Genomic DNA, 26,104 nt, shown 5'->3' with positions numbered 1-26,104 from the left:
GACAACTCACTATGTTAAAGTATACTGACACCAGTCCAGACACCTCTGCTTGTCCAAGTATACGGACACCATACCAAACACCCACTATTTCACAGTATACTGACACCAGACTTGACACCCCACTAAGCCAAAGAATATTGACACCAGACACCCCATACAATCAATGTATACTGACACCACGTCAGACACAAGACCAACACAAAATATACTGAAACCAGACCAGACACCCCACGGAATCACAATATACAAACAGACCAGGCACAAAGTATAAACTGTTACCACACGTCACCAAAACGAACAAAACAACCAACCAGAGAATAATAATCCATGGACAAACTCTCGTCTATGCGCTTAAAAGAGAATAAAATATAAAAATGATGTCAAAATCAGATGAAAGATCGTCAAAACATAAAAAAACACAAAATATTTTTGTATGTGTTTTGGAGACAACCTTTTGTTATTTATCGTCCTTTCATAATGATGTCCCAAATAATGATGTGATCTGGCGTAATAAATTTATTTGAATCTAAATTATATAACTTGTTTGTTTTTATCCAAACATATTCATTTAATCTAATCGGGTCATATTTATGGATATATTATAAATATGATCAAAATCCACGTTGAATACATTTGTTTGCTAAAAAGACCAAATTCTAGTGCTAATATATTTATTAAGGATGTATTACAACCTCATTGGTAGCATTATTACGCGAAAACTATATGAACATAAAGGTGGCCCAAATACCCACCATACAAAATTTTTTTCAAGCGTCTTTTTGTCTTTAAAGAAAAATCGAAAAAAAAATATTGAAGACCACAAAGTTTTCGTACTCTTTCATCTAACATTATTGTAATGTTTCTGTTTTCTCCACCTTCAACACCCTAGCTCTAAGCTAGAAAATTCTAAGTTCCGATGGCTAAAGTTCGGACCTACGTAGAGTTCACAGTTTTTTTCTTGTAGGCACTGAATGCGAACAGTGACAAGTTGTCTTCAAAACATAGGTAACAGCTTTTAGCTAGAAAAGTGCGCACATAAAGGTCAATCCATCAATTAAATAGTCATTTATTCTTGTAGCATATCAAATGCTGGTCGTTTGTCAAACACATTATGCCCGGGTACAGGTTTAAAATAAGATTTCTTGAACGAAAACTGGCAGACAAGGGAGAAATAATGGATCATTTGTTTAACAAATCAATACGCCATTCACGCGAGGAAATAACGTAATCTGTGGGTTCGCTAGTTCTTTTTTCTGATCTCATCGTTCTAGCGTTGTAGGCCGAGATATTTTAAACTTCTCCGTGTAGAGGTCTCCTAAATTACTGAGCTGCCTGTTACAGCTACAGCTACACGTACCATTATGTCCAGCTTCACAAAGGCAACATTTTTTTACACATTCGTAGGCTTTCAGGTCCTTATATGCTTTTCGGCTTATAATCCTCTTTTTTGAATGAATGATTATGGCTTAACGCCACATCGCAATATTTCAACCCATACCGTGGGGTTTCATTTTTTGAAGTATTAAGTTATCTGCTCGCTTATCTAATCATTCATATGCAAATGTCGCGCGGAAAACATGACGACGTCGCCTGTACCACTGTGTATTGCTTCAGCGAAAACCACCAACTATTTGAGAGGTTTTGTAAAGTAACATATTTACATACAGATGAGAATGTGACAAGTGAATAACCGTTAGTGTTCACAAGCGAAGAAGTTATTTCGCTGTTTGAGTCATAGTTCGAAGAGAGCGTCGGTTTTGATTTTTTTGTGTGAAATTTGACTTTTTACTCACTGTAGAGATGGTATGAGAATAGCCTTCTTTTAATTTATAGCCGGCTGAATCAAAACTACTTCATGAGGTATACCTTTCAGTACTGAACTGTATGGCGCCTGGTATTCGTTGCATACAGGTGGGAAAGATTTTTTGCCGCGGATATACGCTAGGCAGACCGCTGAAAGTGATGACGTGTCACGATATACCCTAATTCTTCTAATTTTTGGGACATCTTATCTGCTCTTTTTTGCCAATATAGATGTAATTGTAGCAGAAATATTTAGTTCCTTTTTTCACGTGGTTAATCCATCTAATGAACAACATATTCATATCTTTACTTTTCAAAATAATTGGGAGAAAATTTATTATGAATGCTGTAAGTCTTTATTACAATTTCTGGTCGCGGCGACGATACATGCATGTTTACCGAAATATCGCTGCCAAGTATATCCACGTGGCATGTTGCTCTGTAAAAGATTGTCATTAGTTTTAGGGCTGTTTGAGTTAAATCCTTTTCTGAAATATTCCGTCATAAACACCTGTCTCAATCGGCTTTTAACGAGAGTCTTAAATAGTAATTAATTATCGTATAACATCCGTTTTGCCCAGTACGTAATAGCTCGCCTGTCATCTCTACAAATACAGCTCCCCTAAGTAAGCCATCTGTTGGTGTTTGACAAACTCGGTAGGCACGGATCATATATCGATTATATAGATCTCTGCCACATGCGTTCCAGATATGGTTGAATCATATCATACAGGCCTTTCTGTATTGAACCAATGTCATTTTTGTCGAAAGGAACACAAACTAACGTATAATGATGAGGTATCAGATGTCAGTCCCTGAATGAATGTCAGCCAATTTCCTAGAAAATGAGAATGCTCAAAACAAATCCCAGCAGAGTCTGTAATCGGTGCTGTTCGCTTTGAGATTTTACATATTGAAATTTCCGGTTCCATTCCGGATTTGAAAATCGCGTTTAATATAAAAATCGATGTGCACTAAGGACTGGAAAAAACTGTTTGCATGTGTAATTACTTTTGGAAAGCAGAAGGTAGAGCAGGTGATTGACACGGCTCTCCCGAATTACATTCAAATTTCTTTTTTGTACGAAACGTTTAATTATCATATGCTTGACAGCAAGGCTTTAGTCCGGCTCGCAGCACCTGCTACCAGCGTAATTTACAAAACAACTTAATTACACACACCGCTCAAAGGCAAGATTTGTTGAAGAGCTCTACCACACGGCTGAGCTTGCTCTTACTTTTTTCCCCTTAACTGTCCGTTTTCATAAACTGCCCTTTCATCTTCGCCGTTGAATGGGATTTAAATAAACTTCTTCCTGAATTGCATTGGGGAATCCAGTTGGCACGCTTTTGTTCGTTGCCAGTTCTAGTGCAGTTTCTCCAGGAGCACATGTCTTTTATATAGCGCATCTTGTGCTGATCAAACACGGTTTGATTAGCTGTACGACCATGTGAATAATAAATTAACAAAGAAGTAAAATGCACAATATGCAGGTAATGCTCAAGTCAAAGACAGGGGACAGAACCGCAGATAGAGAACTGTGGACAGTAATGCGGCAGGTCACGAAGTACAGTACAAGACACAATCAAAGCGTCAGAAACTTTGACACAACGTTTGACACAACCACAAAATAAACTACACATCCTCTGTTACACAACAGATAACACTGATATCTATACTATAGAACCAAAAACACAACAATGCCAAAAGTAAAGAACAAGAGCGCTACAGTGCGAAAGGTTGATATATACCTGGATATAGCAATTCCGTTGATGAAGAACAGAGAAAAAGACAGTTTTTCCAGAACACAGGATTCCAGAGCGACAGCTAAAAGCGAAGTACATAGTAACATTGTAAGACTGTACAACAGTAGACAAAAACCCAGGACAAAACACTTGAAATCAACAGAATGTGGGCAATGGACACAGCATTACAGGCCAACAAACAACGAACATGACATCTACTTAAGAAATAATGTTCGCGTCAGGGTAGTCTAACGGTAGTTTTACATCAAATCGATGTGGAAGAGTTTACAAATTTTAGGTCTCAAGCTTCGCCTTCGACCTAAAATTTGTAAACTCTTCCACATCGACTTGATGTAAAACTACCGCCTTCGCCTTCGACCTAAAATTTGTAAACTCTTCCACATCGATTTGATGTAAAACTACCGTTAAACTACCCTGACGCGAACATTATTTCTATTCTATTATCTTGGTAGAAGCAAAATGTTTTCGTAATTATAACAAAAACGCCATTGCGGTATAGATTAACAGCAAAAAACGCCCCCGCTTTCCCTGACATGTTGTTTTCGTCCAACCGAACGTTCTAAAGGGGCGTGACCTAATTCCGGACGAAACCATGATGTGTTTTACAGGAGGTGTTAAAATGCGATGCTAAATATTACGGGCGTGCTTCACGACTAAAATGGAATAATAAAAAGAATACGTTTGTTTCTCGAAAACAATTCCGACTGTAAATATAGCACTATAGAGTAAAACATCTGCAGGGTTGCTTTCATATTGTCCTGCTTTCAGCTAAGGCGCTGTTATCAGGGTGGGCTTCGGAAAGACAGGCACGGTGTCAAACGACAAACATTGACAGTGAGCTGGGGAGGTCGCTCGTTGCTAGCAGCGAGAGTTCGGGCAGGTTAAAAGTTTTCCCAAACTCTGTCTGACAGAGCTAAAGGAGCTGGAAACCTCTGGCATCAGCAAAACTAAAACTAAAGTCGGGAGTTCGACTGTTTAAACGTAATTACAGTCTGAATTACGTACGAAAAAATAATAATTGAAACACACGAAATTAGGTTAACAATAGTTTGATACTGAATTTTATTTGGTTTGCTTGTGTAAATGCCTTGCGGTCATGTTATATTCTGTATTAAATTCAATAACACTGGGTAACGAATGCTGGAATAATGGAACACTTCAGTTCACATTTTCAATTCAATGTTAATTTCTCAACATATGTTGATAAATAACAAAACAATAACAGCATCATAGATATGTGTTTATGCTTATTATAAGTAAGCAAATAAACATAATTTATATGTTCAAGGTATCACGAGGATAAATATGATTTGCGTTTGTAGTATTGTGAAATACAATGGATATCACAATTTAAATTTGTAATGACGCAATCTGTACAAAGTTATATGTACATTAAACCAGCCCCGTGCACTTGTTTCACTCAGTACGCCGTACCATTTACGTAAAATATACGCGTCACACTCATGCATAAATGATGTACCAAATTTGAAGATCTGGATCAACGGCAATATATTGGCGGCAGTCAGACAACAGCGTTTGCGGAGAGAAAACATGAGTAAACGGACTGGACATTGTAGGGAAAAAAACAAGCTCAACATGGATAAACATCAAACAAGGATTGGGAGTTGAAAACGACGATCTGCAGCCAGTCCGCTTTCCACAGGATGTGAAGCTGATGTGAACTGTGCTGTTATTTATTGTTGCTTTGTTGAACAACCCTCCAAAACTTTGAGGCGTGACTGAAACCTGGGATTTTGCCATTTGGATGGTATTGCTACCGTTACGTGTAACATTACAGTCGACAGCGTCGGGCATTTGCACTGGGAGTGGCATGACTGACATGGGAGTACTTACACTCAACGGCATTTTCACTTTCAGCATTTTCTGATTACACACTTGAAGCATGAAGGGTGGTGCTGATTTCACGGCGTTTTGAAACATAACTCCGTACACTGGATTCATTGCGGTGGCCTCTCACAGACATAACGTCCATCACAGAAACCCCGGGATCAGCAAGAACTGTGGCTGTCGTAGCCCGGACGCAGTGATTCGTGTACCAGCGGCTAAGTTTTGCATCGCGGGAAATATCAGACATCATGGATCCGATCGTTTTGTGACCCACTGGCTGATTGCCATACCATGGTTAGTCGTCAACTGGGACGTTTAGGAGAGGCCGCTGAAAGAAAGACTCGCAGGAAGAATTATCAGGTCCATATGTAAAAAAAAAAAAGTTTCATGAAACCATTACTATCTCTTATTGTGTAGCATTCAAACGTGCCAATGGGTTTAAAACATCTGTGACTTGAAACTTTTCTCCTTTAAAGTAAACGTTCGCTTCGACAGAAAAAATCACCATTTTGTTTCTTTGTTTATATTTGTCGTCTGCTTTATTCAATGTAAACAACAACCTCTATCCACCCATACAACGCCAACAGAAGTCAAACGCTTCTGTCTCGTGATGAGGGGTTTCTAACGACTCAGATAATGTGCACTTGGCACAGAGCCAAGCAGTGCGTTGTATGTAATAAAAAGGAATCGAAGGGTAATAGAATTGTATATAACGCATTCTGGAAGCGTAGATTATAAAGGTATATAACTCTCCTTCCTATAGTCTTTTTACATTGTACGGCCAACGTAGAAAGCGATGGAAACAGCATTGCAGTACCATAGTTAAGAAAGGCTGGATACGGCATTGTAAAGTCATAGTTAGAAAACTAGAAGAATGCACTAGAGCGCAACAGAAAACGTTGGCACGGCATAGTCAAGTCATAGTTAGAGAATGTCGGGAACAGCGCTGTGGAGCAATGGTAAGAAAACTTTGGAGACAGGATTGGAAAGCCATATAGCTAGAAAATCCCAGAGACAACATTGGAGAGCAGTCGTGGAACGCTGGAGACAGCATTGTTTGGAGCATTTGCTGTACACAGTCTTAGAACATTCTTCCATTGCTAATGTACAGTTTTGGTAAAATGTTACTTCTCGTTAAATAAAGATTGTTTTTGAAGGGACACTTCGATCTAACGGCGTCTTCAATTGGTGATCAGGATCCATTGGTTTGAAAGTCATACAGTGAATACTGGGGATCAATAGACACAATGAGAAAAGTGTCGAGCATGGCAGGTACTGTTGAAAGAGCAGACAGTGAACGATAGCCATGGCTCTTAAAAGATACCCGATATTCACCGTAAAAAGTGCTAGTCGTCTTGGGGGTTGATATCAAATCTAAGCATGTTTAATTATGTGTGGGAATTTTCTAGCGGCGAGGCGTGCGTTTTGGCACAACACGATTCCGTCTGAAGGAGCTACTGTTTCCGAACTGACTTAAGCACAGAGGCCGAGAGTCCTTTGGCAGAGGGATCTGGCTTCACTAGCATGGTCCTAGGAAATTACCTGAAATTGGATTTCGCTCATATTTCGACATTTGACCAGCCATTAACAAAGACGGGTTGATCAGCGGGGTTTCATCAGCTTTCTAAATATTTGCTGCAATCGCTGAGTGCCAGTTAAAGATGTTTACACATTTTGTCCAATAATGTCCCTGAGAAACGGCTAATCTTCACCACTAAATATGCCTATGGAAATTAATCTGAGTCCGCCTGCAATAAACTGAGTGGCAGCCCGTGTGCAGTTTATTTCATCTGTATATACGTGTAAACAGCGAGCATTGTTTTCATTCCAGCCTGTTTAAAGGAAATTTTACTACATCTACACGGCCACCAAGTTTTATTGTCTCAGCTGAGGTTACCGAAAGAGAAACGCTCAGGTGATGTCTTGTGTAAACGTAATTTCGTAATGTGGTTCTAATTTGTAATTGGGAGTTACGCAGGGGGGAGAGAGGTTGATCGATCGAAGGTTCTTTGTAATAATCTAGGCTGCTGCTGCAGAAAAAGAAAAGACTTTGGATTAAAACATCAAACGCTTTCCCAAGCGCATGAACATTCTGATAACGATAAAGACTTTGCATGCAAGTGTTTTCTCTTTCCACACAGTAGCAGCGTGCAAAGCAGGGGTTTCCTTTGTCCATACTTTTGATCCCTGGTTTTTGAACACGAAGCCTTTATTTTAAAACCACAATCTTGCATGTCAAGTATGTTTAAGATCACTCTCGAGTTCAAGCGCAAATAACAAATTTTTATGGAAGCTTTTGATGAAGCAAAAATTAATTAACCTGGTGGAAACGGCTTGAGCGAGATCTTTTCCAAGACGTTTTACGCTTGATCACATGAGCTTGAGTATTTTATGAAATTGTTTTGGTGTTTTGTCTTGAGAGCTTTAATTCAGATTGACGGTCTGGTTGAACTGTAAATATTATCTTTAGGAGGGAAATAATAATGGTTGGCAAATCCGCCTCTTGTACACTGAAGGTAAGGCCTTCCTGGTTAGTCTTCAATAACACAGAGAGTCTGCTGAAGAGAGCCCGCTCAAAAAGGCTCTTTCAAACGATGGTAATTACGGCAAGATGGAAACGCATTCATAGTGCTATGAACCAAGCCATCTGTAACCCGTGACAAAAGTTCTTGGCGGAACTAGCCAAGAATCACGTCTTGTGGCCGCAACATCCGAGATATAGCACAATGTACAATGGCGCCGTGATTATCTGCTACTATGAGGGCAATTTGGAAGACGTGACGGTTAAACTCGGTCTACCGCGTGACTCTACCTCTGGGTAGAGACTAAAAGAAACATGGATATAAAACGGCTTTTGTCTGTCCAAGTACACCGAGATTCTTCCAAAGGAAAAAAGCTTTCCGTTTAAGGGTGGAAACGAAGTTTTGATCTTCATATGGATATGTTTCAATCAACTAAAACGGATTTATGAATACTTGGTAGTAAATCAAACAAATTTCATCCTTCATCTAGATGCCCACCGAAAATATTTACAACGAAGACAAGGTATTATTTGTTTCATTATGTAACGTTTGACTTCTTCTCCCTACAATGGGTGTAAAATTAGCAGGCAACAAGACGAAGACAAGAATCGATCAGTCCAAAACCTAGACTCGATGTACCTCGGGTAAATCATACTGCAACAGTTTCATGATTTCTAGTAATTAAGGCAACTTAAATGAGCCGTGTGTTATGATTGTCAGCACGTTATGTAGCTAGCATAAAGGTTATCGTTGTGAAACCGAAGTTTAGAGGAACATCTCCTGGGACGGAATTTGACCGCGAGTGGAAGCAGAATGTTATATATGCCCTATGTATGAATTGGTAGCTTGATTATAACTGGAGCAGGAACTTCAATCAGTATTGACAGAATAAGTCAGACGTGAGTGGGTAATTATCACAAACAAACAATCCTTGAAATCAGATATTCTGGTTTAGATGAGTTCAGAAAGTAAAATTGCACATGCGACAGTTTGTCAATGTCAATATCCCATGTTTTCATTTTCTATCCAAGTATTCTGCAGTCAGTAGTTATTAGTTTCCACCCTGCTAGTTGTATGTAAACACAAAGCTTTTTTTTAAGCTATGGGAGGGAATATTCGCAAAGAAATCAGAATACACACGGATTAATATTATACAAAACCTGAAATATAATAACTAGTGTTCACTAATAATGTTTGATTTACATTCTCCAATAATGGTAATACAACAGCTAGTAATAGCTAGTAATTGTAATCCGTCAAATTGTATTCGGCAATAACTACATATTAAACATACTGTAACATCACAGGGAACAACGTTTGGAACGCAATGACCGATCAATATCGGTTTATCCGACTTTCCGTGCATTGGTTCCCTAAGCGAAAACGGGCGTATTTCATTCAAGGATCCTGTTCCTACTCTCGGTTTAAATGAAATCATGAGGGTAAATAAATGTGTGAGCTGTAATTCTTAAATAGTTAGGTTCAGGTTGTCTACTTTGATATGGGTATACACTTTGAAACAGAAAATGTTCATGCGACTGATTAAGGCAAGAATCCTGAAGGCCTACTACTTGCGCCACAGGAACATTAAAGATGAAGTTCCAGTTGCAGGTCGACAATGAAAACTTGTTATTAGCTTATTATTTATTTTTAATGCTTTAACAAAGAAACCCCATAACTCCACCATAAATCTGACCCTTACCAATGCGATCGCTTTGAGTCCATCTCGTACTCTCTTCCTCTCTGGTTACACGTGGGAAGGTCTGCCAACACCTGCAGAAGGTCGTCGGTTTACCCCGGGCTCTCTTCGATATCCTTCAACCATAAAGCTAGAATATAAGTGAAATATTCTTGAGTAAAACACCAATGAAATAAAATAAATAAATAAATAAACCTGACCATTTTGTGACGGTGGCAAGGAATATAAGAGGTAGAAAAGCGGAGTGCCTGAAGTAAATCAACGTCTTTTGCCTGATACAACGCTGTTGGTCAAAAGCCTCTTACAAATCAGCTACAGCTGGATTGGAGACTGCGACCTCATAATCTAGGCGTCTTGTATACCTGTCCACAATCTAAATGGACGTTCCATTTCAATAATCGTAAGACCAATACCCAAAACATCACTGTGGGCTGAAATCTTTTGCAACGATTACAGCGCAAGGTTACCATATTTGTTCCACTTCTCCGAACTTTATGATGTTTGCCAAATGTTATAAAGATTTCTCACAAAAAAGTTGAAATTATATACGAAACGACCGAAATTTAACGACGTCTTGAGTGATGTAATTCTCAACACTGAAGTGTAATGACAAAACAGCATTTGAGTAATTCTAGACCAGTAACGTCTGCAGCTCTAAATCAGGTAAACTGAAAAGTGACTGGATTCTACTAACTACGTGTGACTATAGACTGCTGTAGTCTGTTATATATTTTGGTGAAATTAAATTGATCAAATCGGTTTTGGGCGAAATGACTTCCACGTGGGCTACGAGATACAACAACGACGAGTCCCTTACACTCAAATCTCGCATTAGTATGATTTCCATGTAGCGGGAGCTCCTGTGACATGTAGCGTATACCAATGAAGATGCAGGTAGAGCGATGAAACTCTAAATTCGCAGTGAGATGATTGCCGTGTCGTTTATCACCGATATTTGACAGGCTTTACGGTGATACAGGGCTGTCGTTGAGTAGAAATACGCCTACATGGACAAATCCTCTTTTTATGACAGATGGTTAAGATAGATTTAAGGATTCGTGAAATCTAACGTCTTTTTGTCCGCTATATTTAGTTTATGTAGTGTTCTAAAAACGTATGAGGACAAATAAGCTTTTCAGGCTTCATCTGTTATAGGAGATAGGTATGGTTTTAGATACAAAATTTGTTCAGCTCTTATCAATCATTCCGAAAGTTAATAAGCTAGGCATGTGGTTGTAAATGCTATTCAAAGCTAATATTGGATGAGGGGTGCAGAGAGAGGGGACAACCTGCGCATAAAACGAAATTCCGATAAATCCGAAGTGTTAGCGGGAAATATATATATATATTAATTTGTTGATTTCTTTGGTGTTTTACGCCGTACTCAAGAATATGTCGCGTATATGGCGGCGGCCAGCATTATGATGGGAGGAAACCGGGCAGTGCCTGGGGGAAACCCACAACCGAAAGCATATTTAAGCGGGCATTGAAATTACAAGACAGCAAATTATGCCCCAAGAATGAAAAATAACTATGTTCAGTTTTGTTCAGATTCTGAATTAATACCTGAAATACTGAACAATACAATGCTTATGAATACCTTTATGCCTCATGAAGCACTCTAAGTGGCTTCAACATCTATCGCTTCTGGCGAATGTCAGATTAGTTATTACGTGATGGAACATTGTTACGGTTTGGCCGAATTAAAAGGCTTAATTAGGCTCAAATACAATTGATTGCCCCCGGAACTGATTACTGTCCAAATATAACAGGACAGCAAATTATTGTCACGTCATTTTGCAAATTTGATTAATAACTAATCTGCTCACGCCACCTCTCAATTTGTCATTAAATTTAATTTCAATAATCTAGGAAAGGCGGTAATAGTCACTAATGATGTGAGGATACATCATGTTATGCGTATTATGATTGTTTTGCTCCAAAACCTACAAACCTTGGAAATATTCGAATATAAAAAAAGGTGGATTATTTGATGCAAATGGCACAATAGTGTATCTGCACATATTATGTAAAGTGTAATTAAATAGTTTACATTTGGCCCAATGTCGAATCTAGAAATATATCGTATTTATGATGGTTCGATTACTAAAAATATGACCTGATTTCTCCATGTGGAATCTTAATTAACACCCCCGTAAGGTGTATTCACTTAACCACACAAGTGTCCTTCTTATGTTCATAAAGTTCCAACTCCACAGTGTTGCAATTTACCGCACCGTGTGCTGTCTTTACATTTACAGCTTTGAAATGTTCACCCAATTATCACTAAAGCTGTACTTTGCATTTACGACGGACGGCACATTATGGGAAAGTCTCTGAATGGAATATGCCGAACGCAGACGCAACCAATTCCTTTACAATGTTAAATTAAATCTTTTGGAAAAAACTTTCTTACTTCAATTTTAAAGACACACAGTCTCATAATGTCTGCCTAGTTCTGGGGAAGGATGCGAAGCACCTTTTTAGAACATTTAAACACGTTCAACTGGAACTATATGCTCCGCCTTTCTGTGGAACCAAATCAAGTAGATGTCCATAAACTGTGTTTAATGATGTGACACTGTTCGTCCTGTAATTTATAACCTCTAGTGCCACTGTAAAGCTTTGGTATTGTTTTTAATTTCCTTGGAGTTCGATTAAATCTTTTGCAAAGGGGCCTATAACTAGTTTGAAGGGAATTAACGGCCGGAAGGGAAACGTTTTACTTCAAATTACCGAGGAGGTGAATTTCTGCTGATGTTATTTCAGTTTATATCGAACCATTTGCCACAAATCTTTATTTCATTTTCCATGCCTTCAAATACTATTGATCCTGGTGACCAGCTGGAGATGCTTCTTCTTCATTGTTTCCGGGTTAATCCAGCTCCAATCACTCTTAAGATACTCTCAGACTAAGGCACTTGTTAAAGACGTCTGAAGCCTCAACAAGCATGGACGGCTCAAACTTGCTTCGCATCGATAGCCAAAAATGCGGTCAGATTAAATGTTATTTCGTTTCACTTGAAATGGGCCTGTTCCTCTATGCAAGATGACCATCTGTCTCTATGCTGTAGCAAGCGGTACAGTGTCCCCAGGGTTTCCCAGGCTCAACTCACGACGAGAGCTCAGACGAAATACCGAAACGTATATCACCCATCAGTGAACATTCCCATCAAGAATAACCAGCGATGTTCCCCCGAAGTCTTAAAATGCCACTAGTTACAATACTTGAGCTATAAGCTATTACCATGTTGAAGCCGATGTCGCACCATTGACCAAATCCACTCGTTACCAATGTCTGGTTAAGTAAGACAAACTGGGAGGAGTTGTTATAGAACGATACAAAGGTGACTTAGAGGTTATACGGTGATCACAAATTGTGGTAAAAGAAGGGAAAAGGCCTATGAATCCACCTAGATCTGTTAATTTAGACTTCAAACTCAACTGCTCTTCTTTTTGAATGCTATCGGTCCAATCGCTACAAATTGCCCTCCCGCTAAGATCTTTTGATTTCTTTCAGCGATAGCGTAAATTCCACCGTTGTGTACATACAGAAAGCATTGTGGTTTTACAATACGGTTTATGCTACCAACCTTCTTACGAGCTATAATTCTGATGGATCTAACTCGCAACAACTAGGCTACTTAGCATTTTTGAATCGGCTCCGTAAAATCCCATCAGCAGTATTTCAAATTACACAAAGACAAGGGTAAACAAACAGTGCGGTGTTAAGTTAATAATATTCATCAGGCTAAAAGACAAAAAGGCGACAGTCTGCCAGAAAGGTGGGAGAAAATCACCATAGGATCAGACGAACCTCTAATAAGGTTGTCCAAGGTTCTAACCGTGCAATATGCAATTGTATGCCATAGGATCAGACGAACCTCTAATAAGGTTGTCTAAGGTTCTAACTGTGCAATATGCAATTGTATGCATATTACCTTCACTTTGTTGGCGCGAGTTACTGAGCATTGGTTGGCGACCTCACAATATATTCGATCGACGTTTTTGCCCAGTCTGAGGCGTTTCTTTTTTAATACAGACAGGCTGACATACAAATCTGTACACGTCACGGAATGTGTGATCAGGACTCCTAAAACTTCCTACAGCTACGAGTGTTTTGCCCACTAAACACTAGTTTGGTACAAGGGGTTTTGTAAGCAACTGTTTGAACTCTGGTCATCACCACACTGTTAAAATCGAAAAAAAAATATATTGAGGTTGGAAGTTGAATTTAAATTTGGTGAATAAGCCTCTATTGCTCTCAAGTTTGTAGAACTTTGTATCAGTTGTCCTGTAGAGTCGCTGCAAGTACATAACAACTGTTATAGTTTTTTTCCTGTAAGCTCTTACTTCAAATTGGACAACAAAGTATACAGCTATAATATCGAAAATGCACACAGGAATTGGACACATTTAATTGAAAAGAAATGTGTTATTCCACCTGTTGTCCTTATTACAATATTTCCGGTCAGCTGAGAGAATTTAAAGAATCTGTCAGCCTGGTAAATCACAGACCAAACACGATTTGGTCTGGCAGGGCAGTTTATATTAGAAAGAATACAGAATGCATGGAAAGTAAAATCAGAGCAGCGACGACAATGTGATAGGTGGAAGTTGGTCACATGTAGCCAGCGAAACACGCCCTCTTTACTTCAGTTAGTGTAAATTGTTGACAGCTTCTTTCTTACATGCTTTATTTACTATTTATATATTATTTCTAATATATTCAATTGGGAACTGGTGTTTTAAACTTTGAATGCCCATTTACGGTTTACAAGTGGTATACGAATGTTTGACTTGACCTGTGTTTACAACATTGCCCATATACTATTGAATTCAGTTCTTTCATTTTCTAGCATGTTAGAAATATAGAAAGAAATTGTCAAATCAAGAACGTAAAAGTGTATAGTGTGATATAGATGTGATGTCACCGTAGAGTGTGCTCGATGTACGTGCGTAAAACGCATATGTCTGTAACAGTATTCTGAAGATTAGACAATTACTGCATCACTCTCTAACTCACACGTTTACAGGCAGACCATTGTCATAGTATAATTTGATAGAAATGACTTAAAAATCAATCAAACTCGAAATTTATAAACCAATATATAAATATATGCACGCAGACCATTTTACCCTCGACCTGGAAATAGTGGGGTGTAATAAATTTATTTATTTATTTGTTTGGTATTCAAGAAATTTTTCACTTACACCAGGGCGGCCAGTGTTGTGGTGGGAGGAAACCGGACAGACTTTCCCACGTACGACCGGAGAGAAAGCCAACATGAACCGGACTTGAACTCACAGGTTGTAATAAATCAATGCCAACTTAAAACGAAATAGAGAAATATTTGTGCTCAAAAATTTGCCCGGACACGTTACGTTTACCGTTATCTTCATTCGTTTGAACTACTTGATATGTGTAAGAAGCTGAAGGACCTGTGAAAATGACATCAAAGGGATATGATATAAGTCTGTCGGAGTATGAGAGCTACTAAAGGAGTATAAGATTACTGTCTGTTTTCCTGGCCTTTGGTGGACGGAGCCGTGGAATGATTTACATTCTTGATTGATAGGCTTGTCTGCGAATAGCGTCATCAATATAGTCAGGACCGGAACCTAATTCATTTTCGTTAATGACTCGATCCTGTTTACTGCCAAGAGGAATTAACTGACGTAACTTAGGCATTGTGCATGTTACCGCAATTGGCCTCAGCGACACCATAGAGGCGTATTTTATATTCCGGCTGCAGTTGTCAGAACTAATCCTCGTCTCACTTGATGCACCAGTTATAACGTATGCGAGAAACAATCTATTGTAACTGTTATCCAGAGGCTTTTACTAGAGAATCTGTTATACCGGTTTGTCCAGCTGTTGGACGAATCTACAAAATACGTAGCATTCTTCATCATGTTGGATGTTGTTACCCTGAGACTAACTGGAGAACCTGCTATACCAGCTTGTCCAGCTGCTGGACGAATCTTACAACATATGAAGCGTTTTTCATCATGCTGGATGTTGTTATCCAGAGACTAATTGGAAAATCTGTTATACTGGTATGGACGAATCATACAAAATACGCAGCATTCTTCATCATGCTGGATGTTGTTATCCTGAGACAAATTAGAGAATCTGTTATACAGAGACAAATTGAAAATCTGTTATACCGGTCTGGACGAATCATACAAAATACGCAGCATTCTTCATCATGCTGGATGTTGTTATCCAGAGACAAATTGGAGAATCTGTTATAACAGCTTGTCCAGCTACTGGACGAATCTTACAAAATATGAAACATTCTTCATCTAGTTGGATCTTGTAATGAAAAAAACCCATTGGCCATCTGTGAGGTTCCATCTTGTCTTCAGGGTGTGATCTAACAGCAAGACACTGCTTTCGTAAATGGTGCAGCGTAAATATCGACGTGCTTGTTATGGTGGTTTCATTTTTGTTAGCCATTAAAAGTTATCCAATATTTCCTTCCAGTCCTGAGAAGAAATCATTTATTCCCCATAGCACACAAGCATATGAAGTGTTCTTTGATAGATCTGTTTGTGTATACATGTATCAAACTTTCATTTCCATCTCCAAAGTTAAGGATGACAACGATCTTTTTGTGAGTAACCGTTAGAGACCAAATATATTTTAAAGTTAAATGGCTTACGTTTTGTGAAGTGCACCACCAAATATATCTTGCCTAATGGTAAGTGTGAACATAAAAGTGAGCAGGAGCTCACTATTGTGAACTGATGATCTTATACCTTCCTTTGTCATTGTACAACGCACGCACGAAAATCATTTAAGAACCAACCCCCAAGACCTCACTTCCTCAAACCCCGTCTGGTGAATGAAAATGATGTTATTGAATGCAACCACCTATAATATTATTGGCATCAGTTCGATTAGAAACAGACCACCGTTGTTGTCTTTGAGCAACTTATGACTCAAATATGTCATAAAACAGAAAGGCTGTGATTACGGTAGACAGTTTGACTATACCTAAGCCTATCCTTTTGGAAAAATCGGCACTTTCAAGCCACACACAACAGCCAATCAAAGGTTGTGATGAAAGATGACACTGGGCAAACTTAACATAGTTGACCTAATGATGCTGCAAGATTTTACACAAAACGTCACTTAGTTTAGTTTGCAAATGATCATATGTAACCGATTCAAACCGGTCTCTTGTCAATTTACCTCATTTGTTCTAACCTTTCATGCAATTGCGTACATAAATGATATCAACATTTACGCTCCTAGCACCATGGCTTAAGCCGAACTGAATGCCTATTATTTTGCATCATTGAAGGAAAGAGCATTGCGTAGTTGAACCCTGTTTTGTCTACCTAATTCTAGTTTCAGGGTTACTGCTCTTCTGTTTGTTACTAATTATGCCAAAGCAATTATTTGATATTTCCATTCTGTGTATAGGATCGGAGGTTTCAAATGGTTTACCGAAGCCGATTACTCAAAACAGATTCCTATATCGCACATTTTGTTCTGGACTGGTATCCCAGTCTGACCGGTACATTGCCCTCAAGGCCTTTAAAAGGCTCAAAGGATTGTCCCTTCATTCTCCCAGGATTCACCAGAAGGTCGTGCCATTTATTCAACATGCGATGGCGTTTACCAGTAAGGTCTCTGAGTGCAAAACTGAACACATATCCATAAATTATAACGTGAGTGGGTTCAAGGCTGCTTTAAGTAGAATTCTCTAGGCATTTATTCTGGGGATTATGCGTACATGTAAGTCAGGGTAAATGGCACTACTGACATTCAACGCCACAGACAACGGACACGTTTTACACCTGCTCGTTTCTTGGAATCCAAACGGTGTCAAGGATTCCAGTTGTATACCTTCCATAGGCGAGTTTAACAAATATAAAATTTCAAGATATTTTGATAATCTATAATCTAATAATGTGCTGCCCTATACTATAGTTTATCAAGTGCCGCTCAACAATATCAGAAGTATGGTTTGGGATGTACTTTTGGTATCTCATATTCAGCGGAAGTGCTGTTGAATAGTGTATGACACGCTACTGTAGGAGATCCAATGACAACTATATCCATAATTGTATTCGACAATGTGGCGCTACCGGTAATATTTATCTATATTTACATGAACTTTCACACTGTTCCATAGGGAGAGCAGAATATGGCTATTTTCCTGTCATTTGGGGCTTGGTTGAACAACTGTTCCTTGTTCATTGTCAGAATAAAAAGCGTCGTAAGCGAGGGCAGTATCATGCGTTTACATTGCATGCGTGGGTACACTTGTTGATAGAGAGTCCCAACAAATCGTGTTTGCAACAACCAAACAGATCCCTGGAAAATTGCCCTCCTTTCAGTGCGTGTTAATTGAACTAATCACAGCTCTCTTCGTTGTACTTTTTAATAATGTTTAAAAAGAAAATTTAAATAAGGAAGAAAGGCATTTTAATATTCAAAGATAACTACGGCAATATTTAAATGAAGAACAGAAAAGGACGCTTCAATGTCTTCAGGGTATGCATGAAGAAAAAAATCATATTTGTAAATTAGTACTTATTTACAAATGTGATTTATTTTCCTTTAGAGTTTTTAACTAATAAACTAGTACCGGTATACATCCTACTGCTGGCTATGTCCAGATCTTTACTGTTGAAAGTCACTAGAGAACATCCACTTTTGTTGCTTTGTTGTTTTCATGACGTGGTACTTTTTAAGTGGCTTAATCAGTTGATAGCCCGTGGTATAGATCCATCCCTGTGGATATATTATTCGCAGTTCGCGTAATTCTCTTAACAGTTGATAACCCGTGGTGTACATCCTTGTTACTGGTTTGTTAGTAGGTAGGTATTTTCCTTTCTTGATAACCATTTGAAATCCTTTGGTATTCATCCTACGTTTGCCTTTCACAATGTTTTTTTTAAGCATTAGACATTCCGCAGTGTATATATTCTACGTTTAGCGTTGTTAACCGTCATTTCACCTTTCACCTTTAAACGGGTGTCTTAGATGAGGAATGTTCATGGCCTTGAAAAACTTCCAAGGTTCAAGGTTTGGGATTGTCAAAAGCAGATGGAGTTTCTTTCCATCGCTAACAGCGCACGGGTTTTATCGATGCTATATGACAACTTATCACCTTCGTTAAAACATGATATCGTTTCAGAGTAAATGACAGGTATTAAGACATTTAATATCGACAGCTAAGTCCAGATTATCAAAGACGGAGTGGCCAGTCTTAATAATGTCAACCAGCTGATGTGAAGGGAATTGGTTTTCTTTGTCCTATCTAATGATGACAAACTAATGCCAAACGTTACTGGACCAAAGGCGGTCAGCCAGGCTTATAGTGGTACAGTAGTGATGGATCAATACTGTACATTAGTTTTGTGTAACGAACGTTAGTTGTGTTTATACTTAGTCACGTCGACGCAATCCCTCTTCTTGCCGAATCGCCTCTCACATCGGCATACACTCAGCTCCAGTGCTATTGCTACTCTATCAGTAAAGGTTTTCGCTTGGTCCTGGCCAAAAAATTATGTTTGATGTTCTGGGAGGTTTTTGTTCATTATCTAAGTAGCCAAGGCGTGTTTAATCTGGTCGAGTTGAAGGCCTGTATCAAGCCGACACAAAACGCTATGAGAACATGCTTTAAGTCGACAACTGTATCCGCCTGATCCACTTGGTTCTCGGAAAAGGCACGTCGTATCGACCCAGGGGCTGCAGGACTTAACCCGCACATGTGGTTATCACTTTTAAAGCATTAGGTCTATCAGTATTGAAAATCAGATGATCTTCATTCAAAATTCCCCCATTTTGATCAATCTTCGTCGCATCTCTGATGATAAATCATGCAAGAAGTTTTCGTGGCGTTTTCTTTTATTTCTTTCGTAACAACTGAAGATACTCTTTGGTAGTAGGTCTATCTAGACAGTTTATCTCCTGTGCAATCGCATTTTTTTTTTATTTTTCGCATTTTTAAAACCGATTTAAGCTTGATTTATGAGCGTACACGTAGTGAAAAAATTACAGAAAAATTATTATCATATCAAGATTCCAGAAGAAAGTTTCTTCCGAGATTCACATATCATATGGAAATCTCAAAACAAATTGTTTCTGACAATGTACTAAGTCTCCAATTCATCAAACAGCACACATGCATGAGATGGTGTTGAATTTAGTCAACTGTTTGCTTATTGCCTAAATCATTCCATATACACCAATTATTCAGTAGTATTTTCCCGGTGTTAATGTGTACATATTATCTGACGAAAATGACGGCACATCTGTGATATCTACTCCTTTACGATATATGTTATATTCCATGACCGTCGTTTGCGCAACATTTAGTCGATGACAAAATTTACTCCATGGCCGCATCTGTTATAATTACTCCATGGTGGTATATGTGCATGACATTGACTCCGTGACAATGTATGTGATATTTACTCCATGGCCGCATCTGTTATAATTACTCCATGTGCATGACCATGTATGGGTATGTGATAATCACTCCACACCATAAATGTGATATTTTCTCCATGATTGAGTGTGTGTGATATTTACTACATGTCAGTACATGAGTCCATTTGGTATCCGTGATATTTAAACAATGTGACTCCTGTGTGAGCGGGAACTAGGTATACACGTGGATGTAGGGGTTGTGTGCATCTATTACTCTGTAACAATGTGACTTTTACACATCGGTGTGAAGTGCGTAATCCATTACTCTGTTTGTGTGTCTGATGTTTACTTCCCAGTGTGCAATGTGTAATCTATTACTCTGCTTGTGCCACTATATATCTACTTCTATGTGTGAAGTATGTAATCCAATATTCTGCTTATGTAACTGTATTTATGATATCTACGTCTCAGTGTGAAGTGTGTAATCCGTTACTCTACTTGTGACATCTACTTCTCAACGTTAAGTGTGTAATGCATTACTCTGAGTGTGTAACTTCATATCGGATATTTACTCCTCAGTGTGATCCCGGAGTTGGTGTGGATGCCTTCTTTGATATCGTATACCGGAAGCCACCCATTGTCATGGTGATTGGTGGGTCATGTTCCCCAGTTACCGAAGTTTTAGCTGAAATTGTCCCATTTTTTAATCTCGTCATGGTGAGTACAACGATCTGCACAAATTGTAAATTTATATCATTTTGCATCGCCCCTTTTGCAAACATACTTGGGCGGTACCTGATAACAGTGAAAACATGGAAATTATCCAGAGGGATCCTCAACAAATTGTCTTGACTGATATATTGTTTGAGCTGGCGTTTGTTTGATAGATTCTTTTGACGTACCTTGATAATGCTATGGACCTCATGTATATCTGAACAACAATGCTCTAATGGCATTTGCTATTCTTTTCTCATTCCGCGGTTGGAATATTCATGTATAAAACAGCTCTAGTGCAACATAAGTATGTCATTTTGTCGGGAGATCGATTTTTCATTGAAATTTATTCTAAGTACCACTTTAAAGATTCCTGGCAGACAAGATAATATGTCGTATATTTTTTTTATGGCCTCTAGATTTCACATTCGTCTCGATCTTCGGCTTTGAGTGACCGGAAAAAGTATCCGACGTTTTTCCGGTTAGCTCAGGCCGATTCCTCTTTCAACCCCGCCAGACGTATGTTTATACAGCATTTTGGCTGGAACACAGTCGCCGTCATACACCAAGACAGCGAAGAGTTCTCATTGGTAAGTCAAACACTTCCTCTCGCCGCTAGTCGCCAGATGTAACAAGAGATCTCAATGGCTAAATTATAACACTTCCGGTGTATAAATTATTCAGCCAAAACCCGCTCTTTGTGGTTAATAAGATTTGGAGCTTTTTTTTTTATACTTCAACTCACTTCCGTAAGCCCAGTTTGCATGCATGAGGTCGAATTCTGTTGAGTCATCTTTTTTGACTCACTTTTTTTTTTCAAAAGTGTATCCGTTCATTTTCCCAACTGTCAAGTAATCCCTTGTGTTTTATGTAACCTAGTTTACAGCGTGCTTCAGGTAATCTGGAATTGGAGACTTATAGGCATATTAAGTTTAATTTTTTATGGGGGTATATACCGAAACTTATTCGGGACACGGGTTGAGGGACGGGGCCTCATTCGAGCATCTTAACTTAATTAGACTGCTACAAAGAGACAAGACGAGTTCATTGGTTGGCCGCCTCTGACAGAGAGCAAAGCCATGTTGCATCATTTACAACGGCCGAAATCAATACTGATGTTTAATGTACTTAGTGCGTTTCACTGCAGGCCATCAATGAAATGATCAAAGATTTCGAGAGGCACAACATAACGGTGAAAGTTTCAGAGTCGTGTAAAGCCACTCCAGAGGATATTGCAGAAAAACTTCAGCGTCTCGAGGTGAGAAGCCAATGTCTGCTCTAGTCTCTATAAGGGTTCTTACAATGGCGTAAGATGTCTTCAAGCTAAACTGATAAATTCACTGAATTCGGTTGCAAATGGCCTTTCACACGCGTCGCTTTTGGAAACAGTGATTTAAAAACAAGTTCCTAAGGAACATCTTACTATTTTGCGAATTAAGAAATGGAAGTACTCGTTAGAAAGAGGATTATACATTTTTTTACCTTATTTTTTAAATACAGCAATTCTCAAGCTAAACAGTATTTACATCCAACACGCTTGAAATGAAAAAACAGAAGCAACAACTTGAACTTGTTTCTGATCGGTTAAAGAGTGAAGAGCGAATGTTTTGTGACGATCAGAGACGGAGACTCTGGCTTCACAACGGCGCTCTCCAGAACCAAATAAGCAGCACCATGCCCGCCAGTGAATCAATAAACAAATCAAGCAGCCAATAATTCTCTCGTTTTGCTTCAGGCTGTCGACGCCAGAGTCATCATCGGAGCTTTTGATAAAAACACAACCACCACATTATTTTGCCAGGTAGGTTTGCCAGTCTTTGCTAATCTTTTTTTCCTTACCATCATGTTCAAGAATTGATCGATATATTAACTTTCGTACACAATACCAGTCAAAAGTTCTTAACGCCATGCCACAATCAGGCGTAGTAGACATTTAGTGTTACAACAGCATTTTCTGCGCTTTCATCTACTGAAGGTGCCCCACCCTGTGATCATGACTATAGGATAACAGAAATATTGTTTCTGTGTTCCAAAACCATTCCATAAGCGTGCAGGTGGAAACTCACAGGCAGTGTGGCATAGTTTGTACTCTACTATAGATTACATAATACCGTGATTTCTTTCGATAACGTTTTAAACACAAAGTCCTGACTAAGAAATGAAAGAAAAGAAATGACTGATTGCGCCGTAAGTATTTATACTACAGGCACTAAGAGTACGCTCAAAAGTAAACCATACGTTTACCAGTAGGAAGAAATTGTTGAGAACATTATTTTATTAATCTTTTACTCTTGTTGGAAAAGTGACACCAGAGTTCCTAGAAACCAGCAGTGTGTTAAGCCCACCTTAGGACTGAGGCATTTGAACGTCTTTAATTCTCCTGAGAAAAATCTGAAAAAAGAAATGAATGTATTTTTATGCATAGTTTTAAGCAGTCTAGAATGTGTCATCTCCATTGCAATTTTCAGGTTTACAAGAGCGGTCTGTATGGAGGGAGATATGTATGGCTCATGGTGAACCATTACGGCAATGCTTGGTGGACAGACTGGAACACCACGGACTGTCTGTTGGAGGAACTCGCCCGCTCAGTCGAGGGACACTTCGAGATCGCTGGCCTGGACCGACTGCTTGGAGAGGAAGCCTCCATATCAGGTCTGGTATGTGTGCAGTACTAGCGAATGTGTACAACAGTTATTCTCCATTTACCCTTCGATGTACAACTTATATTTTTATTTTATTGATTTCTGTAACTGTTGTTGAGCACCATAAACGATTTTCCACAGTGGCGGTCAGTTTTCATGGGTCTAAGAAACCGGAGTACCCGGGATAAACCATTGACCTTTGATAACTTATTCAAGATCTTACTTACGCGTATATATTATATATACTTTATTGATGAAACATTTATTTATTGGTTCATAGTTCTTTAACCTCATACTTATAAGTGAAGGACGAGTGACTTTTAGACCCCCGGAAATTTCCAAGTGAGCGTCGTCGATTGCCTATTTTTACCAACATCTGCCCTTTTACAAAGTCATTAGTTCACATTAATTTCACTGAGAATTGTGGGGTTTATAAATTTGGGCAAATTCTGGGTAAAAACAGATAAAGATTTTACAGTCATTACATGTATCCCTTGGACTTGCACTTTTATACTTATCTGCGTATACCATGTTAGCAAAATAAAAAAATCTATGTATTTGCATGGCATTGTATGAAAAGACTGTGCAAAAAATGCTCTCATATTTGCAAATACCAAAATCAGTTACAATTACAATGGAGTGTGTGCTGACGACCCTTCAGTCACGAAAACCTTAATGCCTACAAGCATAGTTGAACTAAATAATATTTTACCATTTTGCAAAGTTGTTTGGAATTGCGTCCAATCATGCGTAAAGGGTTACACTGCTTGTAAGGAAAATGGACAACGTTGCCGATTAATATCAATGCATTATCACAACGTCCTTGGCTAAATACGGGTCAAACCACGGAAATGACTTCTCAGATTTGACATTCATTACAAAAACGAAAAAATATGAGGAGCAAAGTGTCAATGGCAACGGCAGCGACCTTGGAAATCATTTCCAATTTACTAGCTCATAAAAGACCACCAAACACCCCAAGTTTGCTGCAAACACGCAAATTACACGAAGCCATAAAATACATGTCTGATTTAATATAGAAGTATGTTACAGCTGATAATTTGAAACCTATTCAGCACAATCTAATCTGTTAGCGGCGAAATATTAAACTATATTCAGCGGATTCATCACAGACTTGGTGCTTTTTGTATGATCGATTATCGTATCTCAATGAAATGACCCAAATTTGACAACAAGGTTTCCTTTTTCTATACTTTTCAAAACAAATCAGAAGAAATGGCTGCAAAGTGTGAATGGTATTATCGTACACGGAAAAGCTGTGAGCGGTAATGGGTCCCTGAGGTCATTACATCTGACTACACAAGTAGCTTGCCGACAAATTCCATTGTAAGAGGAGTACCCTTATATTTAGGGTATAGACGTGACCAACCCCAAAATAAGGGTCAAATAACCTACCCCAAAATAGGGTCGATCGACTGCAAAATTGGTTTCAAATTCTGACCCTAAAAATAGGGTTCATGAACTACAAAAAGCAGGGTCAAATTTCTGACCCCAAACTTTTGGGTCCACGGGCGACTCCAAAAATTAGAGTCGCTCAATCCAGTAATCCAGAGTAGTGTTGAATACTGCAACGACACACCCCCACCCCACCCTCAATTCCCAACCTTCCATCACACAAGCATATGACATTCTATCTTAGAGCATATACATGCAATCTGCATTGCCTTAGGTTATAATGGTACTCCTGGTGGTCATGTGGAAGACATGGGTAAAACCAGGTGAAGCCAAAATGGTTCTGTTTGCAATCGACATAATATACACTACACCACAGACCGGACACATCATATTAAAGACACTATGCCTTATGCCTCAGTCAAACAGAATTAAAATAGAAAAATATGCTACAAAGTAGACATCTTGAATCCAGAACAAAAGACGAAATTCAGTCAGAAACTAGAATATGTATTATAAAAAAATTTCATATATCATAAATACAATCATATTATTGTATGGCCTGTCTGTATATATAAGTTTTCAATCATAAAATTAAACACAGTTATATAAATTTGAATGAAACATGAACAAAACATTAAAGAAGAATATAACACTAATTAAACTGTGTATAAACACATCAGTCACACAGTTTCCTGAAAGAAAGAAAGCACACCAAAAAATATCACTCTAAAAGCACAGGGAATGTTCAGCACTATTAACTTGTCACCAATGTCATCCCGTGATAGTCCTCTCTAAAACTTTTAATTTCCAGAAATCCTTCATTGCATTCACATGGGCTTAATTTGAGAATAATTTTACCTCAAATCTTGTATATGTAGCTGAGAAAAAGTAGCATTTATAGGTTTAATGAAATACAAGCTCATGCGCTACTTAAAAATAAAAGATTTCATAGTTTAACAGTTCTTGAAATAAAGAGAGTCAGTGCCATATAAAACATAATCTCAGCTGTGCCATGATACACCTTAATTTAGCAATATCTTAGCCTGATTCAGTGATTTCGACTGTACAAAATAATGTTGTTTTTTTTAGCATATGAGTAAGAAAAGAATTGTGGTCAGAGAAAAGTGGCCATCGCCGGGTGGAAACCCATTACACATACATTTGTACATGAAACTTGTACATGTTTGCCAGGGACTATTGTGACTCAATCAGCTGACAATATCTTCTAATTTATGTGTATGTATTAACCAGGCAGCCATTCAATCAAACAGAAGGGGCCTCCGTGGCTCAGTCGGTTA

The 26,104-nt window shown here is 38.6% G+C and overlaps 1 protein-coding gene across 1 annotated transcript in view; it reads left to right on the top strand.

Annotated features, from left to right (window-relative positions):
* LOC135473482 (gamma-aminobutyric acid type B receptor subunit 2-like) overlaps window positions 1–26,104 on the top strand; it is a 44,580-nt gene that overhangs the window by 4,980 nt on the left and 13,496 nt on the right. The window contains exons 3-7 of the mRNA XM_064753333.1: window positions 20,614–20,751; window positions 21,168–21,338; window positions 21,896–22,006; window positions 22,484–22,549; window positions 23,217–23,405. Of these exons, the coding sequence (XP_064609403.1) occupies window positions 20,614–20,751; window positions 21,168–21,338; window positions 21,896–22,006; window positions 22,484–22,549; window positions 23,217–23,405 (675 nt within the window). The remainder of the gene's footprint in view (window positions 1–20,613; window positions 20,752–21,167; window positions 21,339–21,895; window positions 22,007–22,483; window positions 22,550–23,216; window positions 23,406–26,104) is intronic.

This window comes from Liolophura sinensis, chromosome 8 (assembly GCF_032854445.1).
Source record: "Liolophura sinensis isolate JHLJ2023 chromosome 8, CUHK_Ljap_v2, whole genome shotgun sequence".
Lineage (NCBI taxonomy): Eukaryota > Metazoa > Mollusca > Polyplacophora > Chitonida > Chitonidae > Liolophura > Liolophura sinensis.
The sequence above is the reverse complement of the archived record's forward strand: the minus strand, read 5'-3'. Positions and strand labels throughout refer to the sequence as shown.